General features: G+C 45.9%; 1 protein-coding gene across 10 annotated transcripts in view; it reads left to right on the forward strand.

The window, feature by feature from the left end:
• The window catches only part of TMOD1 (tropomodulin 1), a 93,424-nt gene that overhangs the window by 22,010 nt on the left and 51,378 nt on the right, over positions 1-20,036 (forward strand). For 6 of the 10 annotated variants that reach the window (XM_086416008.1, XM_086416015.1, XM_086416009.1 and 3 more), the window contains one exon: positions 19,096-19,252. The exons of 3 other annotated variants lie outside the window; for them this stretch is intronic. In XM_086416008.1, coding sequence (XP_086272134.1) covers positions 19,096-19,252 — 157 coding nt within the window. Of the gene's footprint in view, positions 1-9,510; positions 9,700-19,095; positions 19,253-20,036 lie in introns of all 10 variants that reach the window. One more of the 10 variants, XM_086416011.1, reaches the window with a different exon arrangement.

A 20,036-nucleotide genomic window follows, 5' to 3' on the forward strand; every position in this document is an offset into this window, starting at 1 on the left:
TGAGTCCAAAGGCCTGAGAACCAGGAGAGCTGATGGTATAGTTTCAGTCCAATAGCTAGCAGGCTCAAGAACCAGGAAGAGCAAGTGTTTCAGATCAAGTCCAAAGGAAGAAAACAAAACAAAAGCAATTACCCAGCTCAAAAAGGTCAGGCAGAAAGAAATTCCCTCTTACTGGTAGGAGTTTCAGCCTTTTTGTTATACATGTATTCAGACCTTCAACTGATTGGATGGGGCCCACCCACCTTAGGGAGGGCCATCTGCTTTACTCAGTCTACCAATTCAAATGTTAATGTCATCTAGAAAGACCCTCACAGACATATTCAGAATAATGCTTAGCTAAATGTTTGGGCAGCCTGTGACCCTGTCAAGTTGATGCATAAAATTAATCATCACATGTCCACTTGCCGTCAACTTGGCACCCATACACATCTTTTTAAACCATACTTATCTCCATATAGGACAATAATAAGGCCATAATTATGCCTCATGTGATACAACTATCCTGGGTGCCTGCCAGAAGAAGAAGTAAAGTCCTTGAGTAATGTTTATTTTCTCCTTGACAGCCTGAAACTTAATACTATGATATAAAATTAACAATACTTAAATGCCACCAGATAAAATCAGTACATTCTTTGTTACATATTAAGAGAATAATAGAGGGAAGAAAACAAAAATATTTACTTAATGCATACACACATACATAGACTCACACATACACAAACATGTTCATAAAAAATACAGAGGAAATGCTCATAACAATATTGTCCTCGTTTGTCTAACTGGTCACATGGTCATAGCTGGTATTTATAACTGCATTCTTCTACTACCCATTCTCTGCTCCCTTTGCCTTCAGCAAGCACCTCAGCTGGCTGTGAGTCTTTGCCTGATGGAGTGATCTACTCCTGAAGGGCCTGGACCATTAGTAGTCCTGCCTGGATTGAGTTATTATAGTTTTCCATCGACTTTAATCCCTGGGCCTTGTAATACTGAGAAAGCCCTATAGAAATACAAGGAATCCTTTGTATTTCAGGGGGATGCCCTTCTTTACCACCCTTCTGGAGCAGCAGCGTAATTTTCCCCTCAGTAATCAGCACACATCACCTCAGCCAGTACAGAAATTCCCTTTCTACCTATTCATTCAGAGGCATAAGGAGCCCCCAAAGTGGCAGTTTTAACTTCCAGTCCAATGGAATCATTGCTATGTCTCATGGTAGAAGTATTCCTCCCTTTGGAACTAAGACTGAGGCCAGCAGAGCACAAGGTCATAGGAACAGGAAGCAAAACTTTTGCCAGTGGGTCACTAGGGGTACCAGTTTTGATAGTGGGTTGTTGTTTTTAGTCTCAGTCGTGTATGAATCTGTGCGAACCCGTGAACTACAGCATGCCAGGCTTCCCTGTGCTTCACCATCTCCTGGAGCTTGCTCAAACGTACGTCCATTGAGTCAATGATGCCATCCAACCATCTCATCCTCTGTCATCCCCTTCTCCTCCTGCCTTCAATCTTTCCCAGCATCAGTGTCTTTTCAAATGAGTCAACTCTCCGCATGAGGTGGCCAAAGTATTGGAGCTTCAGCTTCAGCATCAGTCCTTCTAGTGAATCATCAGGATGATCTTCTTGCAGTCCAAGGGACTCTCAAGAGTATTCTCCAACACCACGGTTAAAAAGCACCAATTCTTCAGCGCTCAGCCTTCTTTATGGTCCAACTCTCACATCCATACATGACTACTGGAAAAATCATAGCTTTAACTAGACGGACCTTTGTTGGCAAAATGTCTCTGCTTTTTAATACGCTGTCTAGGTTTGTCATAGTTTTTCTTCCAAGGAACAAGCATCTTTTAATTTTATGGCTGCAGTCACCATCTGCAGTGATTTTGGAGCCCAAGAAAATAAAGTCTGTCACTGTTTCCATTGTTTCCTCATCTATTTGCCATGAAGTGATGGGACCAGATGCCATGATCTTCATTTTTTGAATGTTGAGTTTTAAGCCAGCTTTTTCACTCTTCTCTTTCACATTCATCAAGAGGCTCTTTAGTTCTTCTTCACTTTCTGCCATAAGGGTGGTGTCATCTGCATATCTGAGGTTATTGATATTTCTCCCAGCTTGTGTTTCATCCAGCTTGGCATTTCGCATGATGTACTCTGCATAGAAGTTAAATAAACAGGGTGACAATATACAGCCTTGATGTACTCCTTTCCCAGTTTGGAACCAGTCCATTGTTCCATGTCTGGTTGTAACTGTTGCTTCTTGACCTGCATACAGGTTTCTTAGGAGGCAGGTAAAGTGGTCTGGTATTCCTATCTCTAAGAATTTTTCACAATTTGTTGTGATCCACAAAGTCAAAGTCTTTGGTGTAGTCAGTGAAGCAGAAGTAGGTGTTTTTCTGGAATTCTCTTGCTTTTTCTATGATCCAGAGGATGTTGGCAATTTCTGGATCCCTGTGCCGACCCTTGACTCCTAGACCCGTGAGTCCTGGTCATGGGAGAACCAGCACCACATACTAGACACTGAATCAGAGCATGTACAGACTCATAGCGACCCTTAGCCCTGCAGGGTTTTACCACCTGGTCGCACTGTAACTGAGTTTTCAGAAGCCCTGTCCACCATTCCATCAAGCCAGCTGCTTCAGGACGGTAGGGAATGTCTGCCATGGAATGACTTAACTGAGAAGTAAAGGGCTTCCCTGGTGGCTCAGATGGTTAAGAATCTGCATGCAGTGTGGGAGACATGGCTTCAGTCCCTGGTTTGGGAAGATAACCTGGAGAGGGAATGGCAACCCACTCTGATATTCTTGCCTGGAGTATTCCATGGATAGAGCAGCCTGGTGGGCTGTAGTCCATGGGGTCACAAAGAGTCAGACATAACTAAACAACTAATATACAAAGATCTACTTCCACTGGTTTGATGTCTTTATCTTTGCATTTCATAAGTAGTACATATAAGTGTGTTTAAGCTCAGAATTTGCCTCTGCAGCCAGGTTATGGCATCACAAGACAGGAAGCTCACTGGTCACATATGTGGTTTGGCCAGTCACCACAGAGCTGTGACAGAACCAAGGGAGGGACTCCAAGGTGGCCTGCTATACTATCGTATATCCTTGGTACCCTGGCCTAGGACCAGTCCAGAGAAGGTACAGAATGAATATTACTGAATTAAGTAAATTTTCCACTTGATATATTTTTATTAAAAATGGGGTATTTCATGTCTTTTTTTAAAAAGCTGTCACTCTTCAAACCTAGTTTAATAGTGATCCATACAGTAAATACTACTGTACCATTTCACTAACCCTCTAGTAACCACAGCTCGTGTACAGGGAGTGTAGGTTAGCAGAGAAGATGCAAGACAAGAGGTTAGATGTTCTAGGGGCAACCCTGGCTGTCTCTCTTTCATTCACATCACCTTGAGCCAGTTGCTGTCCTTCAGACCTTATTGTCCCAGTCCATGGAATGATGGAGCCTCATTGGCTCCATTCAGGGCTAAGTTTCCATGAGCTTATAAACTGGTCCTACCTCCAGATTTGATTAAATGTCTTCTTTTAGATAACCCAGAATCCTTGTCTAGGGGTCCTAGGTTTTAGGCCCCACAGAGTGACAAACCCCTCCAGGAATGTATCCTCTGCCTGCTATTCACAACCCCTTGCCCACACCTACACCCAATCAGGAGGAGATGGTCCCCGAGGCGAGGCCACTGGAGTTGACCTTCAGGTGCTCAGTCCAGAGGGGAGCGGGCACAATAAACCACACCCCAAGTGGGAGCACACAGGGAGCTCAGGGAGAGGATGAATTCTTTCGGTAGGAGGCTTTACAGAGCAGGTGATACTGAAACTGGGCCCTGGATTTTTCTAAGCCATGAATAAAAACAAAGAATTCTATGTTGAGTGAAGGCTACAAGTAGAGGCTCAGGCACAGAGAGCAGTCGTAGCGGGGAGTGTAGGTGGGGTTCCGGTGGAGGGCTAGCTGAGCCTGGAAGGGGGCTAGACATGGGGGGAGAGGGGGGTGTAAGGCAGACTAAAAACTGTGGACTTCTCTCAGCAACTCAGGGAGTTCTGAGGACAGAGAGTGGGTGGGTTTGCTGACAGAGATCTTCCCTGAAGATAAGCAAGGGCCCTGCCCTTCTCTGCAACCCTTCCATCATCTTGCAGAATCTTTACTGCTCCCGGGGTGAAGCACAGACTCCCCAAGAAGCCCCCAAAGCCTTCTGCCTCTTGCTTTCCAGGCTATTGGAGTTGTCTTGAGTCCCTGGACAGAGATGAGTTAGGATTAGGCTGTGGCTGCAAATTGGATGCATAATGACAAGGTTCAGAGCCAGACATCAGATGTTGGAGTAGGCAGATAGAGGAACCCTCTAAGAGTAGAGCCCCTGAGAACTGTTTGAGCCTCAGCTGGGAGCTCCATTTTCCAAACTGGCAAATGGCCCCACTCCTGATATCTGGCCCCAGAAGCAAATTCCCAGGGCCTCTGTGCCCTTACACACCTGAGCCCTCCTTGCAGGTGGTTAACAAGAAGGTATGCCTGAACACAGGCGGGATGGAGAGCCTGGGACACAGAGAGCTGACTGTCTTGCCATGCATCACAGGACCAGGGTGTGGAGACTCAGGTTTCAAGCAGGCTCCAAAGTGTGCCACCTCCCCCTCTGGCAGGAGGAAGGTACAAGTACACTTGAATTTTGGAGTAGGGTTGGCAACCTGAGACCTGTGATCCTCATACCGTTGTGGTTTCAAGTGGGCATTTTCAAAGACCGCTTTCTCTCTAAGTTCAAGAAAAAGAGGAGAGAAATCAGAGCAAGGATAGGAGATAACCGAGACCAGTGGGGTTTTTGTCTCCACCTCACAATTGGCCCTTCACTGAGGTGCCTCTATTACCTGATTTGCAAGTCAGGATGGGAGCTTTGAAAAGATCTAGTGGGGCTCCATTCTTGCTGAGAGCACAAACATTCCAGCTTGAGTTTCACCTGACCTCCACCCATGTTCTGAAATCACAGCGCAGGGAGAGGCCAAAGGTATGCAGACCACAAGAGGCCTCTGGGCCAGTGGCCTGGAGGGGACACAGAGACCAGGGGGTGTCCAGCCCTCCAACTCACAGAGCAGAACCCGAGCCCAGAGAGAGGAGGGGAACTTGCATTGGTCACACGTCTGAGGAGAACCAGCCCAGGTCCTGGGCCCACTGTCCTCTCTCTTATATGCTCTACCCCTCCTGTTTTAATTCTAGTTTAACAAGCGCTTAGATGGCACTTTTTATGTGCAGACACTGTTCTTGCATTTTGAAAATATTCATTCATTCAACTGTCATCCTAATCCTGTGGTACAGACATTGTTGTCATCCCATTTTGCAGATGAGAAAACTGAGAGGTGAAGTAACTTGTCCAAGAAACTGAACTGAGGCGGTGGCAGAACCATGACGCAGCTCTGAGTTCACTCTTAGCCCTGACACTAAAAGGCTTCACTGGAGTCCTCAGGAAGATAGTGTGAGCCATGCCTGTGCTCTGGCTTTATAGTTGGGGAGGGTACTGTATGAAAGATTGTCCCCTTTTCCTCCTAGAAACAACCTGAGATGCAGAGATCCTTACTCAATCCTGGCTCTGCTCCCAGTTTAGGCAAGTGCTTTTCCCTCTCTGGATCTCAGTTTCCCAGTCTGCAAAATGGACACAGTTGGCCTAGATGCCCTCTGACACCCCCTCCAGCTCTAAGCATCTCGATTTTATGCGCAGTTCTTCGCAGTCTTATGACCTGAATTCAGTTAACAGGTAGTGTTGCAGGGGGTTATGTTTGCAGTGATGCAACTGTTAAGCCTCAGTGTCATGTGACACAGTAGAGTACGCAGAATTGGAAAGCTGCTTTGTTTGCAGCAGAAGATTCCAAACTTGTGCACAGTAAAAAAAAAAAAAAAGAAGTCCTCAAAACTTTCTTAGTCTGCGGCCTGGAAAAACTCGAGCTTATCATGAGATTGTTGCACTTGGACTCCCACGGGAGAGGAATGCTCCATGTGCTAAAAGTATCCGCTGTTGACTGATTCCCCAAGAGGACCTGCCCTTTCTTGTCTCTGTGGAGTTAAGTGGATGCCGCTCTGAAGCTGAGCCAGCTGCTCGGCCGAACCAGACGGCGGGGAAAATGGGTAATGTATAGCCATGTTTGAGGATGACAGGTCACACCGTGACTCGAGCAGGGTACAGTGTATGAGTTCTTAGAGCAACGATAGATAGTCGGCATTTGCTGCGACAGAGCCCTGCATGGATTCTCTTCTTTAGTCCTCCGCAAGTTTTGGTTATCAGCCCCATTTTCCTGGTGACTCACACAGTAAAGAAACTGCCTGCAATGTAGGAGACCCAGGTTCAATCCCGGTGTCAGGAAGATCCCCTGGAGGAGGAAATGGCAACTCACTCCAGTATTCTTGCTGGGAAATTCCATGGACAGAGGAGCCTGACGGGCTACCGTCCATGGGGTCGCAAAGAGTTGGACACAACTGAATGACTAACACACACACACACCCATTTTAAAGATGGGGAAACTGAGGCTTAGAGAGATGAAGTAGCTTGCCCAGGAGTTGGGACTCCAGCCCAGACAGTCAGACCCAGTAGCCTGTGCTGTTAACTACCACCTCCAGTGAGGGTATGTGGGATGAGCCTGGAAGGGAACTTGGAGAACAAAGTTGGGAATTACCAGCAAATTTTTTTTTCTAATTCAGTTTCTTTTGAAGTTGTTACATTATTTTCACATAAATACAAATCTTAAAAAAAAAAAAAACCAAAAAAAAAAACTACCAGCCTAAAGAATTTAACTATACATCTTACTTGTTAATGAGGCTTTGAGGAAAAGGAGTAATATTTTTTAGTGTCTCAGTAAAAGGATCAAAATATTTGCATGAAAGAAGGCAGAGATAATCCCAGACTTATAAAGAAATTGGATCCTTCAAGTTGATTCTGAAGTCTGCAGTTGGGAATCTGTGACACATTATAAAAACAACAGTAGAAAACAACAGGCCCCTGCCAGCAACAATCATTTTAAAACTACAACTATTCTCTGTTGAGGTCATCTTACGTGCCAGGTGCTGTCCTGTGTTTTATGGGCCTTGTCTCATAAAATCTCCACGAGGATTCTGTGAAATTGATCCTTGCAGGTTGGGGTTAAAACCACTCTAAGAAAAGGAAATGGATGTCCGAAATCACACAGCCGGTAGGTGACAGACCTGCCTCCCCCAGCCCATAATGTGTTAAGAATTCTGGGACCATGAATTGCAGGGAGAAATGATGGAGGAGAAAACCTCTGGAACTGTAGGATCTCCGAGTTAGAGGGGCCCTTAGAGATGATCTAAGCCCCACCCCAATCCCTGCCTGTATGAACACAGCGCAGGTAAAAGAAACCCTGGTTTACAGAGTTTTTCCTGCACACATGTCATTCACCTGGTGCTTTCTGTATCTCATCGAATCATTACTCCTGAGGTTAGGAGTATTATTGCCACTTTGGTGATGAGAAATCAATATAACAACAGCAGCCTGAAATCCAGGGAAAGGAAGGGACTTGTTCAGGGTCACACTGCAAATCAGCCACTGCACCAGGACACACCAGAATCCTGGGACTTCTGATCACACTACATGACTTCCAACCACAGTCCACAAAATCATAAACCCTCCCTATTCGTGGCCCACATCCTATCCTATAGACCAGAAGACACTCTTGGCCATGCAGGAAGCAGCCATGTCTGTTCACAGGGCTGTGGTTCTCCCTTGTAACACAAGCCGGCAGATTCACAAGCCCAGGACAGAAGTAAACAGTTGAAATGGAAAGAAATAAATCTCTGCTCTAAAAATAGGCACACATCCTTAGAAACATGGCCAGCCGTGCACGGAGCCAAGGGTGGGCCTGGTGGGGTGAGGGCGAGTGAGGCCAGGTGTCGGCATGTCCCCAGCCCACCCTCCGTCTTCTGGCACGCTGACCACCTCCCCACCCGGCTCTGCACCCCACTACCTTCCCCCAGGCAGGCCTCCAGCCTCCCCAAAACCCCCTCCTCCCCACTTGTGCTTCTGGGTGACCTCTTGGATCTGGAGCCCTTTATTCTCAAGATAGAATCCTCCCATTTCTCAAGAGGCCCAACCTCTCCACCCTTCCCTTGGGAACCCTTCCTGACCCTTCCCCTCTAAGCTCCCAGTGAAGCACCTGCCCCACCAAAGAGGGCCCCAGTGAGCCGTTTCCCTTTTGATTTTTATGTTTTTCATAGGAAATATGTTAAACATATAGTAGGGTACAGAATACACCTATGTTCCCATTATCCAAATTTAACAAATGTAAAAATGTTGCTTTATTTGATTCAGATCACCCTTAAAGAAAAGTCATGGTAAAGTTTCAACCCTGCCTTCCCACCTCCCCCAGTTCCTTCCCCATCTCTCTCACTCCCTCACTTTCTACTCAAAAGGCAGCAGACAAGCCCCCACAACATCAAGTAGGTAATATAATGAAGGAAGGAAGCTGGGCCAGTTTTCTTGAGGCACATGGCCATCTTGGGTCGTTTCTTACTTTTCTGCTCTTAAAAAGAGATATGGACGTAAGGAAGTTTTCATTTACCACTTCACCCTCAGGGAATAGAAGCAAAAACAGAGCCAATGATCGTTAACCATTCGTTGACCTCTGTGTCAGAGACAGTGGGGAGTGGTGGGGACTGAGGCGGACGGGAGAGTTTGTGTTTGACCAGAGGGCACCTGCTATTCCACTCCACCAGGTGCTCTCCAGCACTGTCCCATCATCTGAGTTTGCAAGAAAGGCTGGAAATCTGAATTTTTATGTGCAAGTTTCCTGTCTGAAAGTGTTGGCCAGCTCATTCAAATATACAGACAAAAGCAACCAAGTTTTGGCATTTGATTGGACTTTAGACCTCCCAGTTTCCGATTTTGACTGTTCACAGGACAGATTTTTAGACAGATAAACAGACAGATGGAAAAGTACCTAGCCCAGTGTCTGGAACATAATGGGTGCTTCATACATGTTTATTGAACATGCATATATGACTTGCCCACTGGAATCTAGGGTTGTTGCAATTTAGAGCCACATTTTACCACCACAGATACAGGGCAGCCAGGTACACTTGTGCAAGTTGTGCACTGTGTAGCTCCAGGAACCACTGCTCGTATAAGCCAGAGAACACACGTGCCCTTGGAGCTGTGCAGCGCCCAGTCTGCACAGTCAGATGCTGCTGCGCTCACAGGGCTTCCCCATAATGCGCTGTCTTTTCAGTTGAATGGAAGTGAACAGTTATGCCCTGTGGGGACAAAACTGACTGCTATAATCTGCTTCTAATATAGAGTTCAAACCTTTATTCTGAAGTTTCCAAAGATGATTTGACCATTTTACAGAAAGGGGATTCAAGGTCCAAGAGCGCCAGTGCCCTGTGTGTGGCCTCAAAGCCCTGGGATGAGAACCCAGGTTGTCAGTTAGAATGCAGTTTGTCTATAAGTAATAGAGATTCTAAATAACATAACTGAAGCAGTGGTAGCTCAGTCAGTAAAGAATTTGCTTGCATTGCAGGAGACCTGGATTTGATCCCTGGGTCTGGAATATCCCCTGGAGAAGGAAATGGCAACCCACTCCAGTATTCTTGCCTGGAAAATCCTATGGACAGAGGAGCCTGGTAGGATACAACCCATGGGCTCACAAGAGTTGGACACGACTTAAGAGACTAAACCACCACCAAGCAGTGTTCTGTTCATCTCTCAAGTAAGTCCAGAGGTGGGAAGTCTAGGGCAGGTACGGAGCTTAGCTCCCCAAACTTCCTAGAGTCCCAGGGAGCATTCAGCTCATCTTCATTCCATCGCAAAGGTGTAGCCCCCATTCTCATGGTCCAAAGTGGTGGCCATAATCACTGCAGTCCAGACATTAGAATAGAGGGAAAGGGTGGGAGGTGGGGAGAAAAGGAAAAAAAGCCATTTTTCAAGTATCTTTTAAGGAAAGTTACTGGAAATTGCCACTGGACATTTTTCATACTGTGACCCAACCTAGCCACAGGGGAGCCTGGGAAATGTAGTCTTTTACCATAGTGGCCATTGCGCAGCTACGTGTAGAGTGCTTTTATTACTGGAGAGGGGGAGAGATGATATTGGGGACTATCTGAAGTCTGTCGCTGTGAGTTTGCCAGTTTTATGGCCTGATGTTCTGCTCTGCCGAAAGTTCTGAGGGGAAGTGAGAGGAGTTTATAGGAATTTAACCAAATCCAGATCCCTGAAGGAAACATTACAAAGGTCTTACTCTCTAGTTTGGCATTTCCTAAAATCTCCATCAGTAAATTCTGCAGCCCCACTCTAGCACCTTTCATAATGTTTCCCCTTCCCCAGACCTGCATGGGGCAGCAGCTGGGTAGACCAGCAAACATCTCAGGGTAGCAGGTGTGATGCTGACCTGAAGGGCGTCTAAGAAATACCATCTTTTCCCTGCTGGAGCATCAGTGCTGTGTGATTCTGGACAATTCAAAAGATGTTAGCACCTAGTACCTGGGACTGGGGATTCAGAGAATACTAGGATACATCTCAGCTGGCCTTTGAGGGACACTCAGTCTCTTTGGGGAGAGGGATATGGCATAAATGTGCTCCAAGACAAATTAGAAGGAGCATTATATAAGACCTGGCAAGATGCCTCCGGGTGTTTGGAAAGAAAATTACCAGATCGGTGTGGGGAGCACTGCAAAGGCTGGACAGGGTGCCCGAGAGAAGGGCTTTGAAGGATGAATGCAGTGGGGGAGGAGGGGTAGAATTCCAGGCAGAGGGCATAGCTTGAGTGATGCCCTGGCAGGGTGATGGTGTGGGGCGAGGCTGCGGAATGTGGAGCAGCCTGGAGTGGCTGGAACATGGAATACTTAAACCAAGAAGATGGGGAGGCTGGAGTTCGTTGAGGTCAAATCAGGAAAAAGCTCTCCATGCCAGGCTGGTGAATTTGATAATGATTCTGTGGGTTAGTGGAGGTGCTGAGTATCTGTGACTGTGTTGGGGAGTGACCTGGTCAGGTACACAAGTAGGTGCGGTACACAAGCCAGCCTGGTCAGGTACACGAGCCAGCCTGGTCAGGTACACGAGCCAGCCTGAGGCTCCCCTGATGCTCTCAGCAGTAAACACCATGGCTTGAACTAGGCTGGTGCCTGTGGGACAGAGATGATTCTAAACCCTGTAGCCTCAGGCTCCTTCCCCTGAGAAGTCAGGCACTCTCATTCTGCCAAGCCTCTGTGCTGTGCTTTCTGTCCCCCTGTAACCCTCTTCTCTCTCCTCTTCACCTGGCTGTTTCCTGCCTGTGCCCTGGGACTCATTCAGCTCAGGAACCACCTCCTGCAGAAGCCCCAGGTGAAGGAAGCTGCTCACACTTGTGTGTGTCTCCCCATCTGAGAGCCCCTGTGGGATGTGATCACTCATTCATTGTCTCAGGATGCCCAGTGTCCCCCAACAGCAGGGAAATGGAACATCTTCCTTGAATGTGAGGCAGAAAAGGAGGATAAGGAGAACCCCAGGAGGGACAGGTTTGCCCTGCCTTGTGTCATGAGACATGCTGTGAAGAATCAGGTTAAAAGACATTGTATATATGCTGAACCACCAGTCTGAAGACAGCCATACGGATCCTTGAGATGCTAGTTATGTACACTGTCACCTATATATCAGCTCAGCCTTCCTGGCTGTGTGACTAACGAGGTGTGTGACTTTGGGCAAGTGACTTCAGTTTCCCATGCCTCAGTTTCCCCAACTGAAGATGAGAGAGTTGGCTCAGGGGCTCTCTTCCAGGCGTTGCAGCTCTGAGCTGCCTACCTGAGATCCTTTTAATACATTGTGCCTGTGTGTGCGCGTGTGTGTGCATGCACACGCATATGTGTTACCTGTGTGTGTGTGCATTGTCCACATGCACTCTGCTAACCAATCTGCAGTGGTTCTAGCCGAGATAGCTCCTCATGTAGCCCCAACTATCTATAGCAGTGATAATTGTGCAGATACTTAATATTTGGCCTTTACTGCACCTGTTCACAGGGTGTTAGAGCTCCTAACAGCACAGTTGAGGATTTGTCAAAGTTTCCATCATCCTTTGGGCAGCTGGATTCCAGAGCGTGGGTGAGAAAACTAAACAAAGATGCTAACCTATCACGCTGTACATCCAACTTTTAAATTTTACAACATTTAAAAGAAAATCGCCATTTAAAAAACTACAACTAGGAAACTATAGGAAGAGATTGCTTAGTTTTACCTCTTATGATTATTAAAAACAATTTTTTAAACCTCTGCATTAAAAAAAAAACATGTATCTACCTCTTTCTTCCTCTAGCCCAGAGCCTGAAACGAGCAAGATATTCAGTAAACATTTGAGGGATAAATGAATGTCTTGGCTTTCTCTATCTGGAATTTTAGTCTGATAGGAACTCAGATCAGAGGTGGCAAAATGGCAGCCTCTGGGCTGAGACTGGCCTGCAGCTGTGTTTTATTTGGTCTGAACATTGTTTTTAAAATATTTGGATCATGTGTCAATATTTAAAAATCAAGAGCTCTCACATAAAGATCAGCAGATCTAATAACACCACCCACGGCAGTTCTTAGCTAGAGCTGGGTAGTGTGGAGGCATTGAAATCTCCAGTGTGCCACAGTCCTCCTCGCTCCCAAGTGTATAACAGCTATAATTTTCTATTTTGGCTAAGATCAAAGAGTACCTAGAAATTCTTCCTCCTTAAAAGCAACACTAGGGACTGCCCTGGCAGTCCAGTGGTTAAGACGCTCTGCTTTCAATTCAAGGGATGCAGGTTTGACCCTTGGTCTGGGAGCTAAGATCCCACATGCCACATGGCTTGGCCAAATTAAAGAAAAAAACAAAAACAAAACAACACCACCAACTTTCCTGTTTGGAGATAACAAAGAGATCACCCATACATTAGCCACTGCCCTCTTCACATGAGTAAACTTCTAATTGTAAGTAAGGACCTTGAAGGCATGCTCAGAGTCGTATACGCCAAAGCTATCTCCCAAAGCAAATCTCACCCTAACCCACTGGTCTTGGAGTGAAGATGTGTGTACATGTGATGTGTGCATGCAGATATGGAGTCCCTCATGCAGAAGTGACATCCGTCCTGGAGAAGCAGGCTGCTGCCTCCCTTTGAACTAACTGTAAAGAAAGCACATGCACAGCAAATTTACACTGTGCAGACAGTGAGATAGGGAAACGAGACTTAAGGGCCTTAAAGGTGAGATGCTTCCATTTACCCGCAGGCACCATGGACGCTATGACTTTTACAGCAATGTAGAGGCTAGTTATCAACTATTCTTTGCTATTCAGTAAAGTGGACCCCACTTTAGCATCTTGATTAACCTTAAAAGCTAAAATAATTGATTGTTTTGCATACATGCTGTAATTGAGACTTTTCTCTCCTTTTACCCTGCTTTCCCCATTTACCTTCTGTCTCCTCAGTTACTCCAGATTACGGAGTCCTTGGTCGGGTCCTGGCCCTGGGTTTTAGCATACTACCTGGCTTTATAATACTCACCCTGTAAGTGTTTGTAAAATGAGTAAGGAATTTAAGAAAAGATACATTTCCACACCAACATGTTCAGCAAATATTCTCCTGGTCAAAGGTGATGACAAAATGTTGTGGAAACTCTTTCTTTACCAATTGGATAGCTAGGTCTGAGACTCAGTTTTAGGTTCTGATAGTTATAAGAGATCTAAGGCAATATTTTCTAACCCATGTAATGCCTCCATGACCAGTTTACATAATATGGCTCCTCACTCTTTAAAACAAAACGCCACATTAAATCTGGCCAGCTCTAGCCTGCCCAGTCTCAGCATCATTTTTGGCCACTGACACACAAAGAGCCTGTGTTCTTAGCATTCTATGGGCACTTAATGTATTTCATTGGCCATTTTTGTAATTTTTCCCTCAATAACATTAAAAAAAACACCTTTTTTTGAGATAATAATTCTCATGCCATAAAATTCACTCATTTAAAGTATACAATTCAGTGTTTCTTAGTATATTCACAGAAATATACAACAATCACCATAGTCAATTTTAGAACATTTTCATTTCAAAAAGAATCCTGTTCCTGATAGCTGTCATTTTGCATTTCTCACCATCCTCCTCAGCTCTGGGGCTTCCTTGATAGCTCAGGTGGTAAAGAATCCGCTTGCAATGCAGGTTCGGTTCCTGGATCGGGGAGATCTGCTAGAGAAGGGATATGCTACCCACTCCAGTATTCTTGAGCTTCTCTTGTGGCTCAGCTGGTAAAGAATCCGCCTGCAATGTGGGAGACCTGGGTTCCATCCCTGGAGAAGGGAAAGGCTACCCACTCTAGTATTCTAGCCTGGAGAATACTATGGACTGTATAGTTCATAGGGTTGCAAAGAGTTGGACATGACTGAACAACATTCACTTCACTTCCTCATCTCTAGGCAACCATTAGTCTACTTTCTGTCTCTATAGATTTGATGCTCTGGACACTGCATATAAGTGGAATCAGACACTATGTAGTCCTTTGTTACTACTGGCTTCTTTCACTAAGTATGACGTTTTCAAGGTTTCACCTATGATGTAGCATGCACCAGCACTTCGTTTCTCTTTATTGCAAAACAGTATTCTGTTGTAGGGATATACCACATTTCTTATCCACTCATCATTGATAGAGATTTGACTTGTTTCTACTTTGGGGCTACTATAACTAAGGTTACTATGAACATTCATGTATAAGTTTTTGTATGAACATATTCTTTTATTTCTCTTGGGTTTACCTAGAAGTGGAACTGCTATCTCATACGATAACTCTGTTTTTAATCTGTTGAGAAACTGCCAGACTGTTTTCCAAAGGGGATGCACTTTTTACATTTCCCTTCGTTGGAAGGAATGATGCTAAAGCTGAAACTCCAGTACTTTGGCCACCTCATGCGAAGAGTTGACTCATTGGAAAAGACTGATGCTGGGAGGGATTGGGGGCAGGAGGAGAAGGGGACGACAGAGGATGAGATGGCTAGATGGCATCACTGACTCGATGGACATGAGTTTGAATGAACTCTGGGAGTTGGTGATGGACAGGGAGGCCTGGCGTGCTGCGATTCATGGGGTCGCAAAGAGTCGGACACGACTGAGTGACTGAACTGAACTGAACCACAGTGTATGGATGTTTCAATGTCTTCACAGTCTCACCAACACTTGTTTTTACCCGTCTTTTTTATGGGTAAAAGGGTGTGAAGTGTAATAGCTCATTCTGGGTTTGATTTGTGTTTTCTTGTTAGTTAATGATGTTGAGAAGCTTTTCATGTGTTAATTTTTTATATCTTCTTTGAAGAAATGTCTATTCAGATCTGTGGCCCACTTTTAAATTGTTATTTGTCTTATATTTTAAGTTAAGAGATCTTTATGTATTCTGCATACTAGATCATTCTCAGATATATGACTTGTAATAACTTTCTACCAAACTGTGGATTGTCTTTTTACTTCTTAGTTTCCTTAGAAGCACAAACATGTTCAATTTTGGTGAAGTCAAATTTATTTTTTCTTTTGTTGCTTATTGTTTCAGAATCATATCTAAGAAACCACTGCTTAATCCAGGTCACAGAGATTTATGCCTGTTTTCTTTCAAAAGTTTTATAGTTTTAGCTCTTACATTTAGGTCTTTGATTTATTTTGAGTTAATTTTTGTATATCAGGTGAGTTCATATGCTGTTTTTTCTATCATATGCTGTTTTTGAAAACAAGTTAAAATGATAAATAATCAAGAGTTTAAAATATGCAACTGGCTATGGTTTTAGTTGAAAATCATGTTATATTTCACTAAACGTACCATTTAATGGAATGAAAATAAACTCCTAACAAGGCTAATACTCTCAGTACTTACTTTAAAGATTCAGTAAGCAGAGAATCATTAGAAAAAGCCTGTCATGTTTTTGTTTTTTAAAAATCAGCTGCTTTCAATGAAGATAAATAAAACTACATTTTAACATGCCACATATGTAATATTTTTAAAACACATGAAAAACATCTTTACTCCCGTATTATAATGATATGGGTTTCAGTTTTAACACAGTGGTTCTTACTCAGGGGTGATTTTGCCCCCCCAGGAGACATCTGGGGGTGTTTGGAGATATTTTGGTTGTCAAAACCCGGAGAAGTGCTGGTGGCATCTGTTAGGCAGAGGACAGAGATGCTGCTAAGCAGCCAAGAATGCATATAACAGCTCCCATGACAAGGAACCATCCAGCCCCAAATCTCTCTTGTGCCGAGGTTGAAAACCCTACTTTCCCCATCCCAGTTTTATTGAGATATAATTGACATACAGCAGTATAGAAGTTTAAGGTGTACAGCATAATGACTTGACTTACATACATCATGAAATGATGACCACAAGTTTGCTGCTGCTAAGTCACTTTAGTCATGTCCAACTCTGTGTGACCCCATAGATGGCAGCCCACTAGGCTCCTCCGTCCCTGGGATTCTCCAGGCAAGAACACTGGAGTGGGTTGCCATTTCCTTCTCCAATGCATGAAAGTGAAAAGTCAAAGTGAAGTCACTCAGTCGTGTCCAACTCTTCTTGACCCCATGGACCGCAGCCAACCAGGCTCCCCCATCCATGGGATTTTCCAGGCAAGAGTACTGGAGTGGGGTGCCATCGCCTTCTCTAGACCACAAGTTTAGTGAACATCCATTATCTCATGTAGATACCAAAAAACAAAATTTTGAAAAAACTCTACTTCAAATCACTGGCCTCTATCAGATATATTCAAAAAGAGATGTAGGTTTGCAAACCCCTTTCCCCTCAGTTACAACCTCGTGGGTTTTTAGCACCACAATACTGATCCTTTCAGAGGCTAGAATGCACCCCAGCACCTCACCACCATCAAAATCCTTTATGGTAACGAGAATCTGTCAGGTCTTCCCTTGTGGGGATCATTGGGAACCACTTGCTTTACATGCTTAATTCATTTTATATTTGTATATATTCATTTTTTGAATTCTAAGACATATTTGGATAACACATCCCCTGTCCAACCTACATATTTGGGTAGCCTACCTCCTGGCAAAATGTGTTTTATCTGATCATAGAGCAGCAACAATAATGAGCAATAATTTGTGCGCTCACTGTGTCAGGCACTGTGTGCTAAGCACTCTTCTGCTTTATCTGATTGAGTGTTCTCAACAGTTTTGAGAGAGTGACTGTTATTATTCATGTTTTACAACTGTGGAAATGGAGGAACAATGAGGTTAGCTGACTTGCCCAAGATCACAGTGCTGGAGATATGGTTACTCCAAGTGAGTAAGGAATTAAGCCTGGGATGGGGTCAACTGTGAGGTGCCAGCAGGTCACAAAGAATTTGATTGCTCATCACGGGTAATCGCAGATGGACATTTGCAGGACAGGTAGGCTGTCCCCTCACTCAGCTGAGCTATAGTAGATGTCGTTACTCTGAGTGGACACACACAGGTAGCCACAGGAAGTCTCGTCTCACCTGGGACATGGCTCATCCATGGACCATCATCACATGGAAAGTGTCTGAGGACTGCTGCTTAGGGAAAGCTGGGGTATCTGTGCCACCACTTATGTTCTTGGCGGTCACCCACAAACCAATCAAGGCTCAGTTTTCTACCTACTGGCCACTCTTTCATAATGTCCTCTCCAATTCCCAGATGTCCCTCCTGACTTGTGGCCTAAGTCCATTTGTGTGGACACCAGCCCCACTCTCTGAGCCCTGGTATATACTGATACTGATGTCTGCGCCAGGCCCTGCTCACCTCGATTCTCCCAGAGTTGGGCTCACACTCAGTGTCCTGATCTCGTACCCACTGTGCTCTTATGGAAACAGCACAGTGGTAAACTATCCTGTAAAAAAAATATCAAACTGCAGCCAAACAGTAGTATTTCCCTCCCAAGCTTTATCCCTCCACGTGCCAGGCCCAGAGCTCTCTTCATGTACCTGACAGCATTCTCCTCTCAGAGGGGGCATTTAGGAAAGGATCTGGAGTGTAAGTGGGTGACTGAAGAGATGCATGTTCTTATTGAATGGTACATAGATGGGAGATTGAATGGCTCTCTGATTTGTCCAGTGTGGGAGTGCAGCAGGAAGTGAGGTGAGACTGCTCACATCACCCTTCCTGGGATCCTCCCGACCGCCCTGAATGAAAGGGGGTGGGGGAGAGCACTGATCTGACCAGAAGATTTCCCTCTTCCCTCAAGTCTGAAGAAGGAGCCTGATTTGAGTTCTAGATTTGCGCAAGTCTTTCTCTGCCCTTGGCCTCAGTTTCCTCCTGAAGGGAGTGCTTGTGCACTGGCTGATCTCTGAGCATCCTTTCCAACCATGAGTGTCTCAATCTCTGCATTACTGAGTTAAAGTGAAACCCGTGTGATTCAAATCCACCCTGATTAGGAGCCTGCTTTTGTAGTGAGCCCACACCTAGAAGCCTGCCCATGTTTGAAGAAGAAATCACAGGGATTGGTTGACGATATCTTTCTTGAGAGACCCATCTCCAAGGGCAACGTTCAAAATATTTAACAGCCAGCGTGTATGAGCACAACGGTCAGGGGGGTAGGAAGCAGCGGGTAGGGCCAGCTGGGGCCTGCAGCCGACAGCCTGCCTGGCCCTTCCGCCATCCTGCCCAGCTTTCTCTGCTTGTTTTTGAGGGCCTGCCTCTTCCTGCCTGATTCTGCATCCAAGGCCCTAACTCAGTCTGCCCCTCCAGGCTGCTTCTCTCCCCAGCTACTTTCCACACAGCGGCTGGAAATACCCTCATGCATCCAAACCCTAATATCCTATTTCCCCCCCAGCAGATGCTCTGGCAGCCCCCTGCTGTGCCTGGCTCCTGGTCAGCTGACCCTCACCCTCATGCCTTTATAGAATGTTCCAGACTGGGAACGGGTTTGGTTAAGAGACCTGAGTCCAAGCCGAGCTCGCCCCTGTCTGCTGTGACCTCATGTGTCTCTCCGTGACCTCGGCGAGTCCCTGCCCCTCCCAGGGTGTTAGTTTCTTTACCTGTGAATGAACAACTTAGATGGAGCTCCTGTGGTTCAGTGAGGAGTTTCTGGAGAAATGCGAGTCTTCGGCAGCTGACTGCTCTCTCTCTTTCTCTCCCTCTCTCTCTCTCTCTGTGCACCTGCCCCGCAACCACCACTGTAGAATGCACTGCTGCCCGCGGGCCTGAGGCAGAAGGATCAGACCACCAAGGCGCCCACAGGCCCCTTTAGAAGGGAGGAGCTCTTGGATCACTTGGAAAAGCAAGCAAAGGAGTTTAAGGACCGAGAAGATCTGGTCCCCTACACAGGGGAGAAGCGAGGTACTGGACGATGTTGTGCTTTTGAGTACGTCACCCCTCCATGCATCACTGAGTGCCAGCTGTCAGCCAGGCCCCGTGTCGGGCCAGATGTGACCGGGCCGCCTTGCCTTCATCCCTGCCTGGCCCAGAGTTACAGCCCAGCTCCAAAAGCATCAATGTGTGAGGTAGATTTAGTGAAGTTTGGGGCTCAACCAGGCCTGCAACACTTCCCCTTAAATCCCCTCTAACTAGGGTGTCCTGATTACTCTTCATCCAAACCTGATACAGTTGAAAGGGAAAGAAGGAACTATTAAAATGATATCAGGACATGAGGCCCAGGGAAAGCCTGTGCCCTCCAACCAGAAACAAGAGATACCCTCTCCCTACCCTAACTGTCCCTGCTCTTTTCCCACAGCCCCTCTCTCTGGCAGCTGCAGCTTCCCTTCCTTCATCTGTCCCCCCATGACTCTCTGCCCCAGCCTAAGGCACACCATCTAGAATCGGGGAACAGAGAGGCACCCCGACTACCCAACCCTTCCAGAACTTCCCTTACACTCCAAACCCTCCTCCTGTCCTCTGGGATTGTGCTCATCCTTGCTCACTGCCCTGCTGCCCCCTCAGGCCTCTTTCTGTTCCCCAGACACTCCCAGCTCTTTTCCACCTTAGGACCCTTGCCAGATGCCTTCCGCCTGGAATGCAGGTCCTCTGTCTGGCTCCATGCTGTCTTCAGGGCTGGCTCCCCTCTTCTGTAAGAGATGTGATGGTTAGAAGCACAGATTGGAGCTGCATCTACTCTGGCTGCAAT

The sequence above is a fragment of the Bos grunniens genome, chromosome 8 (genome assembly GCF_055505025.1).
Source record: "Bos grunniens cultivar Pamir isolate PY7600 chromosome 8, Bosgru_T2T1.0, whole genome shotgun sequence".
Classification (NCBI taxonomy): Eukaryota; Metazoa; Chordata; class Mammalia; order Artiodactyla; family Bovidae; genus Bos; species Bos grunniens.